The sequence below is a fragment of the Elephas maximus genome, chromosome 19, assembly GCF_024166365.1.
Source record: "Elephas maximus indicus isolate mEleMax1 chromosome 19, mEleMax1 primary haplotype, whole genome shotgun sequence".
Classification (NCBI taxonomy): Eukaryota; Metazoa; Chordata; class Mammalia; order Proboscidea; family Elephantidae; genus Elephas; species Elephas maximus.
In genome coordinates this window covers 53,408,459-53,424,695 of record NC_064837.1, presented here as the reverse complement: position 1 = coordinate 53,424,695, position 16,237 = coordinate 53,408,459, and the positions used below count along the sequence as shown (strand labels likewise).

Sequence of the window (16,237 nt, the reverse complement as noted above, 5' to 3'; positions counted from 1 at the left end):
CATATTTAAGATGCAAAAATTACAAACACACTGAAAGGACTGAAAAAGATATTCCATGTAAACAGTAACCAAAAGAGAGCTGGGTGGTCATACTAATATCAGACAAAATACATTTTAAGTCAAAATTGCGTAAGAGACAAAGAAGGACATTATATGCTGACTGAAATCAGATGAAAGTATCTTCTCTGTCCGTAATGGAGCGAACCTAGAAATCAATAACAGGAAAAACTGGACTATTCAAACATAAGTAAAAATTAAGCAATGCACTTTTTTTTTAATTCAGGAAAAATTCACACAAACAATGCATCCCACAGGAGAAACTTACATCAGATCCCAGGTGTTTAATACGTTTGTTTCAGATATTAGAGTTCATGGTCTTTTGTGCTTGTAAAACAAAAAAATGTCAGACCATAGAAATGATTTTTAACAAGTAGGAGTGCTGCAAGTGCAAGGTCAGGCTGAATTCTGGACAATTTCACCCACCTTTTTTTTAGTGGATTCCAACTCATAGTGACCCCATGTGTTACAGAATAGAACTGCTCCATAGAGTTTTCTCAATTTTTTTTTTTTAATCTCTTCTTTTTTTAAAATTGTGCTTTAGGTGAAAGTTTACAGAGCAAATTAGTTCCTCACTAAACAATTAATACACATATTGTTTTGAGACATTGGTTGCCAATCCCACAATGTGTCAACACTCTCCCCTTCTTAACCTTGGGTTCCCTATTTTCATTCCTCCAGCTTTCCTGCCCTCTCCTGCCTTCTTCTCCTTGCCCCTGGGCTGGTGTGCTCATTTCGTCCAGCATACATGGTTGAACTACAAGTATTATTGTTTGTCTTATAGGCCTGTCTAATCTTTGGCTGAACGATGAACCTCAGGAGTGACTTCAGTACTGAGTTAAAAGGGTTTCCAGTGGCCATACTCTTGGGGTTTGTCCAGTATCTGTCAGACCAGTAAGTCTTTTTCTGTGTGTGTTAGTTTGAATTTTGTTCTACATTTTTATCCAGCTCTGTCTGGAACCCTCTATTGTGATCCCTGTCAAACCAGTTGGTCATGGTAGCTGGAAACCATCTAGTTATTCTGGGCTCAGTCTGGTAGAGGCTGTAGTAGTTGTGGTCCAAGGCAACACACTCTTAAACAACCAATGGGTCAAAGAAGAAATCACAAGAGAAATTAGAAAATACTTTGAAACAAATGAAAAACACATGAAACCTGTGAAAGCCAGAACTCAACGGGACTGCCTTGTTTTTCTATGTCCCCATGTCTTCCGCCTTTGACAGGGTGCAGTCTTAACACTTTTCTATTGCCTGTTTTAGTGGAAAACATTTGAGATCTCTTTCTCTTACAGGTTTCTGCCTTACACAGATTCCAGTTTTCACAGGTTTTACTGTAGTAAGTTAGTTGGCCTATCTTGAGACCTGGTTCTAGCAGATACCTTCTAGAACTGGTGTTCTCCAAACTATTTTTGGTCATCAATCCCTGTCAGCAAAACATTTTTAACCATAAAAAGTAATCTATTTTTTACCTGTGAAAGCTTTCATTCCATCCATAAGCTTTTTCATTTCAATCTTCCCATGTACTGTAGGAAAACAAATCAATACACAAATGACATTCACTCAGAAATATGAAAGAGGCAAGAAATGCAGTAGCATTTATTGCTATAGAATTTTATTCTACCCATGAGCACGGAGTGCCTAAGTGAAAAAACAAAAAAAAATCTACTTATTATAAATACGCCTCTTAAACAATGTACTTAGATCCATTGTCATATAGGAAAACAAACCACGATAATAAAGGTGTAAGACTCAAAAGTTGCCTCTCTTCATAGGATCAGCTTTTTAGTTCTTAGGCAATGGAGAATCAAACTATTATTCTGATTAGACTAAAAAGAACAAAATTTAAAATTAACAAAATGTTTTCATTGGATTGTTGAAGCTATCTTTTTAAAATTTTTTATTGTGCTTTTTTTTTAAGCGAAAGTTTACAGTTCAAGTTAGTTTCTCATACAAAAATTTATACACACATTGTTAGATGACCCTAGTTGCTATCCCTATAATGTGAAAATATACTCCTTTCCACCCTGTATTTCCCATGTCCATTCAACAAGCTCCTATCCCTCTCTGCCTTCTCATCTCACCTCCAGATGGGAGTTGCCATTTAGTCTCATGTTTCTTATCTACTTGAGCTAAGAAGCGCACTCTTCACAAATACCATTTCATGTCTTATAGTCCAGTCCAATCTTTGCCTGAAGAGTTGGCTTCAGGAATGGTTTCAGTTTGGGGCTGACAAAAAGTCCGGGGCCGTGTCTTCTGGGGTCCCTCCCGTCTCAATCAGACCCTTAAGTCTGGTCTTTTTACTAGAATTTGAGTTCTGCAGCACACTTTTCTCCTGCTCTATCAGGGACTCTCTGTTGTGTTCCCTCTCAGGGTGATCATTGGTGGTAGCCAGGTACCATCTAGTTCTTTTGGTCTCAGGCTAATGGAGTCTCTGGTTTATGCAGCCCTTTCTGTCTCTTGGGTTCATATTTTCCTTGTGTCTTTGGTGTTCTTCATTCTCCTCTACTCCAGGTGGGCTAGGACCAATTGATGCATTTTAGATGGCTGCTTGCTAGCTTTTAAGACCCCAGATGCTGCTCACCAAAGTGGGATGCAGAACATTTTCTTAATAAACTTTGTTATGCCAATTGACCTAGATGTACCCTGAAACCCTGGTCCCCAGACCGCTGCTTCAGCTACTCTGTCCCTCAAAGTGTTTGGTTGTATTCAGGAAACTTCTTAGCTTTTGGTTTAGTCCAGTTGTGCTGACTTCCTCTGTGTTGTGTGTTGTCCTTCCCTTCCACTAAGATAATCTTGTCTATTATCTAGTTAGTGAATACTCCTCTCCCTCCCCACCCTTGAAACCATCAAAGAATGTTTTCTTCTGTGTTTAAACCTTTTCTTGAGTTCTTATAATAGTGGTCTCGTACAATGTTTCTCCTTTTGTTGTTGTTGTTGTTAGGTGCCGTCGAATTGGTTCTGACTCATAGCGACTCTATGCACAACAGAATGAAACACTGCCCGGTCCTGAGCCATCCTTACATCGTCGTTATGCTTGAGCTCATTGTTGCAGCCACTGTGTCAATCCACCTCGTTGAGGGTCTTCCTCTTTTCAGCTGACCCTGTACGTCGCCAAGCATGATGTCCTTCTCCAGGGACTGATCCCTCCTGACAACACGTCCAAAGTATGTAAGACACAGTCTCGCCACCCTTGCTTCCAAGTAGCATTCTGGTTATACTTCTTCCAAGAGAGATTTGTTCGTTCTTTTGGCAGTCCATGGTATATTCAATATTCTTTGCAAACACCACAATTCAAAGGTGTCAATTCTTCTTCAGTCTTCTTTATTCATTGTCCAGCTTTCATATGCATATGATGTGATTGAAAATACCATGGCTTGGGTCAGGCGCACCTTAGTCTTCAGGGTGACATCTTTGCTCTTCAACACTTTAAAGAGGTCCTTAGCAGCAGATTTACCTAATGCAATGCGTCTTTTGATTTCTTGACTGCTGCTCCCATGGCTGTTGATTGTGGATCCAAGTAAAATGAAATCCTTGACAACTTCAGTCTTTTCTCCATTTATCGTGATGTTGCTCATTGGTCCAATTGTGAGGATTTTTGTTTTCTTCATGCTGAGATGCAATCCATACTGAAGGCTGTGTGGTTTTTGACCTTCATTAGTAAGTGCTTCAAGTCCTCTTCACTTTCAGCAAGCAAGGTTGTGTCATCTGCATAATGCAGGGTGTTAACGAGAAATCCTCCAATCCTGATGCCCCATTCTTCTTCATATAGTCCAGCTTCTCAGATTATTTGCTCAGCATACAGATTGAATACGTATGGTGGAAGAAATACAACCCTGACGCACACCTTTCCTGACTTTAAACCAATCAGTATTCCCTTGCTCTGTCTGAACAACTGCCTCTTGATCTATGTAAAGCTTCCTCATAAGCACAGTTAAGTGTTCTGGAATTCCCATTCTTCACGATGTTATGCGTAATTTGTTATGATCCACACAGTCGAATGTTTTTGCATAGTCAATAAAATACAGGTAAACAGGTATTCTCTGCTTTCAGCCAGAATCCATCTGACATCAGCAATGATATCCCTGGTTCCACATCCTCTCCTGAAACCGGCCTGAATTTCTGGCAGTTCCCTGTCGATATACTGCTGCAGCTGTTTTTGAATGCTCTTTAGCAAAATTTTGCTTGTGTGTGATATTAATGGTATTGTTCTGTAATTTCCACATTCGACTGTATCACCTTTCTTGGGAATAGGCATAAATATGGATCTCTTCCAGTCAGTTGGCCAGGAAGCTGTCTTCCATATTTCTTGGCATAGACGAGTGAGCACCTCCAGTGCTGCATCTGTTTGTTGAAACATTTCAATTGATATTCCATCAATTCCTGGAGCCTTATTTTTCGCCAATGCTTTCAGAGCAGATTGGACTTCTTCCTTCAGTGCCATCGGTTCCTGATCATATGCCACCTCTTGAAATGGTTGAACATAGACTAATTCTTTTTGGTATAATGACTGTGTATTCCTTCCATCTTCTTTTGATGCTTCCTGAGTCATTTAATATTTTCCCCATAGAATCCTTCACTATTGCAACTCGAGGCTTGAATTTTTTCTTCAGTTCTTTCAGCTTGAGAAACGCCAAGCATGTTCCTCCCTTTTGGTTTTCCACCTCCAGCTCTTTGCACATGTCATTATCATACTTTACTTTGTCTTCTCGAGATGCCCTTTGAAATCTTCTGTTCAGTTCTTTTACTTCATCATTTCTTTCTTTTCCTTTAGCTGCTCGACGTTCGAGAGCAAGTTTCAGAGCCTCCTCTGACATCCATCTTGGTCTTTTCTTTCTTTCCTGTCTTTTCAATGACCTCTTGCTTTCTTCATGGACGATGTCCTTGATGTCATTCCACAACTGGTCTGGTCTTCAGTCACTAGTGTTCAATGTGTCAAATTTATTCTTCAGATGGTCTCTAAATTCAGGTGGGATATACTCAAGGTCATATTTTGACTCTCGTGGACTTGCTCGGATTTTCTTCAGTTTCAGCTTGAACTTGCATATGAGCAATTGATGGTCTGTTCCACAGTCAGCCCCTGGCCTTGTTCGGACTGACGATATTGAGCTTTTCCATCATCTCTTTCCACAGACGTAGTCAATTTGATTCCTGTGTGTTCCATCTGGCGAGGTCCATGTGTATAGCTGCTGTTTATGTTGGTGAAACAATGTATTTGCAATGAAGTCGTTGGTCTTGCAAAAACTCTATCATTCAATCTCTGACATTGTTTCTTTCACCAAGGCCATATTTTCCAACCACTGATCCTTCTTCTTTGTTTCCAACTTTCACATTCCAATCACCAGTAATTATCAATGCATCTTGATTGCATGTTCGATCAATTTCAGACTGCAGCAGCTGATAAAAATCTTCTATTTCTTCATCTTTGGCCCTAGTGGTTGGTGCATAAATTTGAATAACAGTCATATTAACTGGTCTGCCTTGTAGGCGTATGGATATTATCTTATCACTGACAGCGTGGTACTTAAGGATACATCTTGAAATGTTCTTTTTGATGATGAATGCAACATCATTCCTCTTCAAGTTGTCATTCCCAGCATTAGACTATATGATTGTCCGCTTCAAAATGGGCAATACCAGTCAATTTCAGCTCACTAATGCCTAGGATATCGATGTTTATGCATTCCATTTCATTTTTGATGATTTCCAATTTTCCTAGATCCATACTTTGTACATTCCAGGTTCCAATTATAAATGTATGTTTGCGGCTGTTTCTTCTCATTTTGAGTCGTGCCACATCAGCTAATGAAGGTCCCAAAAGCTTTACTCCATCCACATCATTAAGGTCGACTCTACTTTGAGGAGGCAGCTCTTCCCCAGTCATCTTTTGAGTGCTTTCCAACCTGGGAGGCTCACTTTCCAGCACTACATCAAACAATGTTCCACTGCTATTCTTAAGGTTTTCACTGGCTAACGTTTTTCAGAAGTAGACTGTCGGGTCCTTCTTCCTAGTCTGTCTTGGTCTGGAAGTTCAGCTGAAACGTGTCCTCCATAGGTGACCCTGCTGGTATCTGAATACCGATGGCATAGCTTCCACCATCACAGCAACATGCAAGCCCCCACAGTACGACAAACTGACAGATATGTGGGGGCTTGTCCTTTTACAACCGACTAATTTCACTCAGCATAATGCCTTCCAGATTCATCCATGTTATGAGATGTTCCGTGGATTCATTGTTGTTCTTTATTGTTGCGTAGTATTCCTTCATGTGAATATACCATATTTTGTTTACCCAGTCCTAGGTTGTTTCTGTCTTTTTGCTATTGTGAACAGTGCTGCAATGAATATGGTTGCACATATACCTATTCGTGTGACGGGTCTAATTTCTCTAGAATATATTCCAAGGAGTGGGTTTGCTGGATCTTATGGTACTTCTACGTCTAGCTTTTTAAGGAAGCACCAAATCAATTTCCAAAGTGGTTGTATCATTTTCCATTCCCACCAGCAGTGTATAAGTGTTCCAGTCTCTCCACAACCTCTGAACACTGATTGTGTTTTTTGGATTAGTGCTAGCCTTGTTGGGGTGAGATGGTATCTCATTGTAGTTTGGATTTGCATTTCTCTAATGGCTAATGATTGTGAACATTTTGTCTGTTAGTCGCTTGAATGTCTTCTTTGGTGAAGTGTCTGTTCATATCCTTTGCCCTTTTTTACTGGGTTATTTGTCTTTTTGTTGTTGAGGCTTTGCAGGATCTTATAGATTTTAGACATTGGATGCTGATCAGATCTGTCATAGCCAAAAATTTTTTCCCAGTCTGTAAGCTGTCTCTTTACGCTTTTGGCAAAGTCTTTGGATGAGCATAAGTGTCTGATCTTTAGGAGCTCCCAGTTATTTAGTTTCTCTTCTGGTGTTTGTGCATTGTTAGTAATGTTTTATATAAGATTTATGCCATGTATTAGGGGTCCTTGTGTTGCCTCTATGTTTTCTTCATGATCCTTATCATTTTAGGTTTTATATTTAGATCTTTCATCCATTTTGAGTTAGTTTTGGTGCATGGTGTGAGGTATGGATGTCATTTCATTTTTTTTTGCAGATGGATATCCAGTTGTGCCAGCGCCGTTTGTTTAAGAGACTCTCTTTTCCCCAATTAATGGACTTTGGGCCATTGTCAAATATCAGCTTTCATATGTGGACAGATTTATATCTGGATTCTCAGTTCTGTTCCATTGGTCTGTGTCTCTGTTGTTGTACCAGTACCAGGCTCTTTTGACTACCCTGGTGGTATAATAGGTTCCAAAATGAGGTAGTGTGAGGCTTCCCACTTTCCTCTTCTTCAGTAATGCTTTATTTATCCGGGACCTCGTCCCTTTCAATGTGAAGTTGGTAATTTGTTTCTCCATCTCATTAAAAAATGCCATTGGAATTTGGATAGGGATTGCATTGTATCTGTAGATTGCTTTAGGTAGAATAGACATTTTCACAATTGTGTGTCTTCCTATCCATGAGCAAAGTGTATCTTCCCACTTATATAGGTCTCTTTCGGTTTCTTGCCAGTGGTGTCTTGTAGTTTTATTTGCATAGGTCTTTTACAACTCTGGTTAGATTTATTCCTAGGTTTTTTATCTTCTTTGGGGCTATTGTAAATGGTATTGATTTGGTGATTTCCTCTTCGAAGTTCTCTGTTGGTGTAGAGCAATCCAACTGATTTTTGTATGTTTATCTTGTATCCTGATAGTGTGCTAAAATCTTCTACTAGTTTCAGTAGTTTTCTTGTGGATTCTCTGGGGTTTTCTGTGTATAACATCATATCATCTGCAAATAGAGATACTTTTACCTCTTCCTTACCAATTTGGATGCTCTTTATTTCTTTTTCTAGCCTAATTGCTCTAGCTAAGACTTCCAGCACAATGTTGAATAAGAGTGGTGATAAAGGGCATCCTTGTCTGGTTCCCATTCTCAAGGGGAATGCTTTCGGACTCTCTCCATTTAGGATGATGTTGGCTGTTGGCTTTGTATAAATGCCCTTTATTATGTTGAGGAATTTTCCTTCTATTCCTATTTTGCTGAGAGTTTTTATCATGAATGGGTGTTAGACTTTGTTACATGGCTTTTCTGCATCAATTGATAAGATCATGCAGTTCTTGTCATTTGTTTTATTTATGTGATGGATTACATTGATTGTTTTTCCAATGTCGAACCATCTCTACATACCTGGTATGAATCCCACTTGGTCATGGTGAATTATTTTTTTGATATGTTGTTGAATTCTATTAGCTAGACTTCTGTTGAGGAGAAACTACCTTTTTAATTACTAAGATCACAGTTACTATTTTCCTTTCATTTTCACTGATTTTGGCAACTAGGTTATTCTTGATTTAAATGAGTAGAATATTGATCATTTTGAGGCCAACTTCCCAATTCTAATGATTGGCATTTTTCACAGCAGATATGCAACAGAATTTCATAAAAATCATATTTAAAAGACATTAACATGGAAATAAAATAACAGAATTATCTCACAAATATATGATCTACATAGTATACATATTATATTTTACCAATGGGGAAAAAAAAAGTAAAAATTCTCACTGTTGTTAAGTTACTTAAAAAATTCATGGAGTTTGTCAAATTTTAAGTAACAAATAATAAACACTAGTAAAAATTTCTATACCATAAAAGTTTACAAATGAATGTCCCAAATAATGCAACAAATATTTACTGAGAATCTACCATGTACTACAAGAGTGATCGAAAAAAATATAAGTTGTCATATGGTTGCTAAATCTAGGCCAAAAGAACATTTCTTCTTCTGTGTCTTCTGGGTCTACTGAGGGAGAATATTCCCAAAGCTATTTTTATAGTAAAACTGACTAGGTCAGGAAAGAATTAAAAACATGCATTAGTTCCACTGGGCCACTAGCAATTTTCAGAAACAAAGATGAAAGTTCTTATTAGGTGTAGGGATAGCTATTTAATCTGGGTATATGGTTCCTTGGGTCACATTTCAGCTAAATCTTGCCTTCACCAATATACACACTACGAGAAAAGCTTTGACTTAAATGTGAAGTTCAAGGTCTTTCTGTCCCATGAGATGTAATTGAGGCTTTAAAGCTAAGCCTTAGTCTTTCATGAAGCTTCATTTCGTGCTCAATCCCAATGTTAACACTTCACATGACCAAACCACCAATAAACACTAATTAAAAATTTCAAATTCTGACGTAAAAGAAAAAAGGCTTAATTATTTCACAATGTCCATTTTATTTCATGTATACCTTTTTATTTAACGATCTTTTTCATTTGTCTTTGTTGATCCTAAATTATTGATATTTTAAATGAGGAAAAGGAACTGATGACAAGACCAGAAGACAGTTCCAAATAATAGCTATTTTTTCCTCATAATTCTGCTCATTTTAGCAATATGAAAAAAATACCAGCTGTATCATAACTTCAGACAGACCTTTTGAGCTAAAAAATCATTTTCTAGTATGAAATCTGGTGGTTCCACATCTAGATTCACTTACCCAATGGTTATATCATTGTTTAAGCAAAGAAAATAAGACAATGAAGACCACATGCATATTCCTCTAGTAGATTGAAAGCAATGAAAATTGGAAAATAAATTAACAAAAATATATTGTAGGAAACAGTGCCTATCCTATTCAATGATGGAACTACACCTCACCTTAATGAATTGTTAAAGTATGGATTTGTCATAGGTTATAAGATGGTCAAGGAATGTTTCAGACAGACACTACTTAGCCCCACTGGAATATTTCCAAGGTTAATATCATAACTTTCGCTTATCTGGTTTGGGTTTTAGCTTAGCCCTAAATCATCATATACGAAATTTTAGAGTTTGTCTCTTGCACATCAGGGGGATTAGAATCCTGGGAACACAGACTTTCGATCATGGATTCTGGCTCAGGAACGTGACAATGCAGGCAGAAGTAAAAGTACGGAGCCTGGGCATTGAGGCATTCCATCCATTCAAGCCTGATGTTTTGTTATTTGGATAATTTCCCACTTTGGCCATACTCTTTTCTCTCTAATATCTTTCAATTTTCCTATGTTAAAATTTCTTCCACTTAAATTTTGGGGTTAGGCTTTAGGGATAAGGTTCAAACTGTCACTTTTCAATTCTGTTCGTTTCCGTTAATATTTGCTAGCTACCCTTCTTTTTTTTTTTTTCCCTTCTTAGAGTAATATTTTAGAAAATTGTTGCTGTTGAGTTGATTCCAACTCATAGCCACCTGTCATGGATTGAATTGTGTCCCCCTAAAAATATGTGTCAACTTGGTTAGGTCAGGATTCCCAGTATTGTGTGGTTGTCCTCCATTTTGTGATTGTAATTTTATGTTGAGAGGATTAGGGTGGGATTGTAACAGCACCCTGTACTCAGGTCACCTCCCTGATCCAAGGTAAAGTGAGTTTCCATGGGGTGTGGCTTGCACCACCTTTTATCTCTTAAGGAAAGGGAAGCAAGCAGAGAACGCACACCGCCAAGAAAGCTGCACCAGGAGCAGAGCGTGTCCTTCCGACCCGGGGGCTCTGCACCTGAGAAGCTCCTTGACCAGGGAAAGATTGGGGACAAGGGCCTTCCTCCAGAGCCGACAAAGAGAGAAATCCTCCCCCTGGAGCCGACACCCTGAATTTGGACTTGTAACCTACTAGACTGTGAGAAAATAAACTTCTCTTTGTTAAAGCCAAAAACAAAAACAAATTTCTTCGGCTCTATGTATCCTCTTCCCTACCCAACAGTTGTCTATCTCAAATTCTGTTCAGGCCTGATAGTGGCTCTGGCCACACTCTCAGTTGAGATAAAATTGCTAAAAATGTCAAGAGAAAATATTTTTACTTGTCTTCTGAGATATCTTTAATATTTTCTGTCTTATTAATGACGAATAAGAGTTTTCAGAGATTCTTTTTTAGAAGCCCATGTTCTTGGGATGTCCTGAGCAGTTCAAATATATCTTAAATGCTTACCATCAACTGGCAGACTGTGTGTCAAATCACTAATTTCATTTTCTGTAAGGTTCATTCCCATGTTTTGCAAAAGAGTCTCCACTTTATTCGCATCAATAACCCCTCCTTGGAAAAAAGAGAAGAATATGAGAAATACACCTACATATTTCTTCACCATGCAGGGATTTTTATCTTGGCATAATGGAGTAAGCAGGTGATAAGTGATAAGTCCTCTGACCACCTAAACCGTTTATAAACTCTAAGTAATCAATCTTTTCACTGGGAATTTGGTACATAGCAAGTGGAGGATGAAAACAAAATAAAACACATAAAAACCCTGCTAGTAAAAATCACACACGAAAGACATCCTCGTAAAGAATGACCAGATCTGGGGAAGAAAATCCATGTGTGTGTGTGCATGTGTGGGAAAATCTACCTATACTAAAATGTTATAAAGCTGCTATATTTATTACAATTTAGTACTAGTTCATGAATAAGCAGACCAATGGAACAGAATACAAATTCCAAAAGTAGACAAGTGCATTGGAAATCAAGTATATACTAAGATGACATTTTGAATTGAGGGGAAGGATAGCAGACTTTTAAATAAATAATTTGGGGACAACTGTATAACCATCCTCAGAAAATAAAGTCAGATTTGTGTTTTATGATGGAATATAACATGAACTACACAGAATCATCTGTGAAGTGTTCTTCCCCAAAAATATTGGACTTGAAAATAATTAAGCTATTAGAGCTGACTTCTAGTTTAAAGGAGATACAGAGGAGAGTAACAAGATAAATGGGAAAATAAAAAAAAAATTGGAAAATGGGAAATTCTACAGAAAAACTTGAATCAGAAACAGTTTCTTTAACAAGTCAATGGACTGATAAAAGAGGGAAGAAGGAGGCCTATAGATTAAATAAGATTTAAGTATCATAACATATGCAGTGTGTGAACCTTGTCTGGTTTTTATTTGAACAAATTTAAAAAAATATTTTAGAGATAACTGGGAAACGGGAATCTACACAAGACACCTAATTATACCAAGGGATTACCTTAAATCTTATTGTGTGATAATGGCATTGTGGTTATATAAAAATGGTCCATCTTGAGAACCCAGACATAGATCCATCCACGTATGAGCAGCTGATATTTGACAAAGGACCAGTGTCAATTAACTGGGGAAAAGACAGCCTTTTTAACAAATGGTGCTGGCATAACTGGATATCCATTTGCAAAAAAATGAAACAGGACCCATACCTCACACCATGCACAAAAACTAACTCCAAGTGGATCAAAGACCTAAACATAAAGACTAAAACGATAAAGATCATGGAAGAAAAAATTGGGACAACCCTAGGAGCCCTAATACAAGGTATAAACAGAATACAAAACATTACCAAAAATGATGAAGAGAAACCCGATAACTGGGAGCTCCTAAAAATCAAACACCTATGCTCATCTAAAGACTTCACCAAAAGAGTAAAAAGACCACCTACAGATTGGGAAAGAATTTTCAGCTATGACATCTCCGACCAGCGCCTGATCTCTAAAATCTACATGATTCTGTCAAAACTCAACCACAAAAAGACAAACAACCCAATCAAGAAGTGGGCAAAGGATATGAACACACATTTCTCTAAAGAAGATATTCAGGCAGCCAACAGATACATGAGAAAATGCTCTCGATCATTAGCCATTAGAGAAATGCAAATTAAAACTACGATGAGATTCCATCTCACACCAGCAAGGCTGGCATTAATCCAAAAAACACAAAATAATAAATGTTGGAGAGGCTGCGGAGAGATTGGAACTCTCATACACTGCTGGTGGGAATGTAAAATGGTACAACCACTTTGGAAATCTATCTGGCGTTATCTTAAACAGTTAGAAATAGAACTACCATACAACCCAGAAATCCCACTCCTCGGAATATACCCTAGAGATACAAGAGCCTTCATACAAACAGATATATGCACACCCATGTTTATTGCAGCTCTGTTTACAATAGCAAAAAGTTGGAAGCAACCAAGGTGTCCATCAACGGATGAATGGGTAAATAAATTGTGGTATATTCACACAATGGAATACTACGCATCGATAAAGAACAGTGACGAATCTCTGAAACATTTCATAACATGGAGGAACCTGGAAGGCATTATGCTGAGCGAAATGAGTCAGAGGCAAAAGGACAAATACTGTATAAGACCACTATTATAAGATCTTGAGAAATAGTAAACCTGAGAAGAACACATACTTTTGTGGTTACGAGGGGGGGAGGGAGGGAGGGTGGGAGAGGGTTTTTTTATTGATTAATCAGTAGATAAGAACTGCTTTAGGTGAAGGGAAAGACAACACTCAATACATGGAAGGTCAGCTCAATTGGACTGGACCAAAAGCAAAGAAGTTTCCGGGATAAAATGAATGCTTCAAAGCTCAGCGGAGCAAGCGCGGGGGTCTGGGGAACATGGTTTGCGGGGACTTCTAAGTCAATTGGCAAAATAATTCTATTATGAATCATTCTGCATCCCACTTTGAAATGTGGCGTCTGGGGTCTTAAATGCTAACAAGCAGCCATCTAAGATGCAGCAATTGGTCTCAACCCACCTGGAGCAAAGGAAAATGAAGAACACCAAGCCCACATGACAACTAAGAGCCCAAGAGACAGAAAGGGCCACATGAACCAGAGACCTACATCATCCTGAGACCAGAAGAACTAGTTGGTGCCCGGCCACAATCGATGACTGCCCTGACAGGGAGCTCAGCAGAGGACCCCTGAGGGAGCAGGAGAGCAGTGGGATGCAGACCCCAAATTCTCATAAGAAGACCAAACTTAATGGTCTGACTGAGACTGGAGGAATCCCGGCGGTCATGCTCTCCAGACCTTCTGTTGACACAGGACAGGAACCATCCCTGAAGACAACTCATCAGACATGAAAGGGACTGGTCAGCGGGTGGGAGAGAGACGCTGATGAAGAGTGAGCTAATTATATCAGGTGTACACTTGAGATTGTGTTGGCAACTCTTGTCTGGAGGGGGGATGGGAGGATAGAGAGAGAGGGAAGCCGGCAAAATTGTCAAGAAAGGAGAGACTGAAAGGGCTGACTCAAGACGGGGAGAGTAAGTGGGAGTAGGGAGTGAGATGTATGTAAACTTATATGTGACAGACTGATTGGATTTGTAAACGTTCACTTGAAGCTTAATAAAAGTTATTATAAAAAAAAAAAAAAAAAATGGTCCATCTTCTGAAGAGATGCATACATAAGTATGTAGAAATGGGATTTGCTTTCAACTATTTCAGTCAAAAGCAAAGGGGTGGGGGGAGAAGAAGAAGTGTGGCAAAAATCTTCAAAATTGTTAAATCTGGGTGTTAAGTATATGTGGGCTCATTATATTATTCTCTCTACTTTTGTGTATGTTTGAAAATGTTTCTAATAAAAATTTTCAAAAACTACTAAAGAGCTATGGTAGTTAACAGTGACAGTGGTACAAAGATAGTCAAAAGTTCAATAGAACAGAAAAGAAGCATTCATACAGCATATAAGCACATAGAAGAAATGGAAGGAGTCACAATTTAATAGGAAATAGTACAGAAATAAATCATACGGATCTCATATTTATCTACCTTTTCATTTGATTCTCACCCACCTTTAAGAAACTTCAAACCATCCATCAGCCTATTATTATAGATCTTTCCATCAGCTGGAGAAAGACACAAATCAGATCACACAAAGTGAAGAACACATTAACAAAGTTGTACAGCAAAAGAATAATTTCAGGAAATCAGACTTTATGATTTGCTATAGAACAAGTTCAATTTACATTTAGACAAATTTTTAAAATAGTGGAATGCAGAAAATATTGTAGTCATTCTACTTAGCCATTGTCACCTAAGGCTGGCACTCTACCGTGCTACAACACTCACTTCTAAATTTTTCTTCTCTTTATCTAATTTCTTCTTTTCTTACCTCCAGGTAAACTTCCACCCATTTTTTTCTCATATCTCCTAGCTTGTTGCTGTTAGATCCCATTGAGTCAGTTCCAACTCATAGCGACCCTATGTACAACAGAACAAAACACTGCATGGTCCTGCACCAACCTCATGATTGTTGTTATGCCCATTGTTGAAGCCACTGTATCAATCTCTCTCGTTTTTGCTAACCCTTTACTTTACCAAGCATGATGTCCTTCTCCAGGGACTAGTCCCTCCTGTTAACATGTTTAAAGTATGTGAGACGAAGTCTTGTAATCCTTGCTTCTAAGGAGCATTCTAGCTGTACTTCTTCTAAGACAGAGCGTTCCTTCTTCTGGAAGCCCATGGTATATTCGATATTCTTTGCCAACACTACAATTCAAAGGCAGCAATTCTTCTTCAATTTTCTTTATTCACTGTTCAGCTTTCATATGTATATGAGGCAACTGAAAACATCTGGGCTTGGGTCAGGTGCACCTTAGTCTTCAAGGTGACATCTTTACTTTTCAACACTTTAAAGAGATCTTTGGTAGCAGATTTGCCCAATGCAATGCATCATTTGATTTCTTGACTGCTGCTTCCATGGGTGTTGATTATGGATCAAAGTAAAATGAAGTCCTTGACAACTTCAATTGTTTCTCCATTTATCATGATGTGGTTTATTGGCCCAGTTGTGAGGATTTCTGCTTTCTTTATGTTCAGGTGTAATTCATACTGAAGGTTGTAGTCTTTGATCTTCATCAGTAAGTGCACTTCAAGTCCTCTTCATTTTCAGCAAGCAAGGTTGTGGTATCTACATTCCAATCCTGATGCTGCGTTCTTCTTTATATAGGCCAGTTTCTTAGATTATTTGTTCAGCATACAAATTGAATAAGTATGGTGAAAGGAGAGAATTCTGACAGGCACCTTTCCTGATTTTAAACCATGCGGTATCCCCCCTGGTTCTGTTTGAACGACTGCCTCTTGATCTATGTACAGGTTCCTCAAGAGCACAATTAAGTGTCCTGGAATTTCCATTTTTTGCAATGCTATCCATAATTTGTTATGATCCACACAGTCAAATGCCTTAGCATAGTCAATAAAACACAGGTAAACATCTTTCTGCTATTTTCTGCTTTCAACCAAGATCCATCTGACATCAGCAATGATATCCCTCGTTCCATGTCTCTTCTGAATCTGGCTTGAATTTTTGGAAGTTCCCTGTCAATGTACTGCTGCAGTCACTTTTGAATGATCTTCAGTAAA

At 38.4% G+C, this 16,237-nt stretch overlaps 1 protein-coding gene across 1 annotated transcript in view; it reads right to left on the bottom strand.

Annotated features, from left to right (window-relative positions):
• Positions 1–16,237, bottom strand: part of EFCAB3 (EF-hand calcium binding domain 3) — a 573,675-nt gene that overhangs the window by 335,003 nt on the left and 222,435 nt on the right. The window contains exons 53-55 of the mRNA XM_049861611.1: positions 14,668–14,721; positions 11,037–11,141; positions 1,524–1,577 (exon numbers count right to left, since the gene is read on the bottom strand). Of these exons, the coding sequence (XP_049717568.1) occupies positions 1,524–1,577; positions 11,037–11,141; positions 14,668–14,721 (213 nt within the window). The remainder of the gene's footprint in view (positions 1–1,523; positions 1,578–11,036; positions 11,142–14,667; positions 14,722–16,237) is intronic.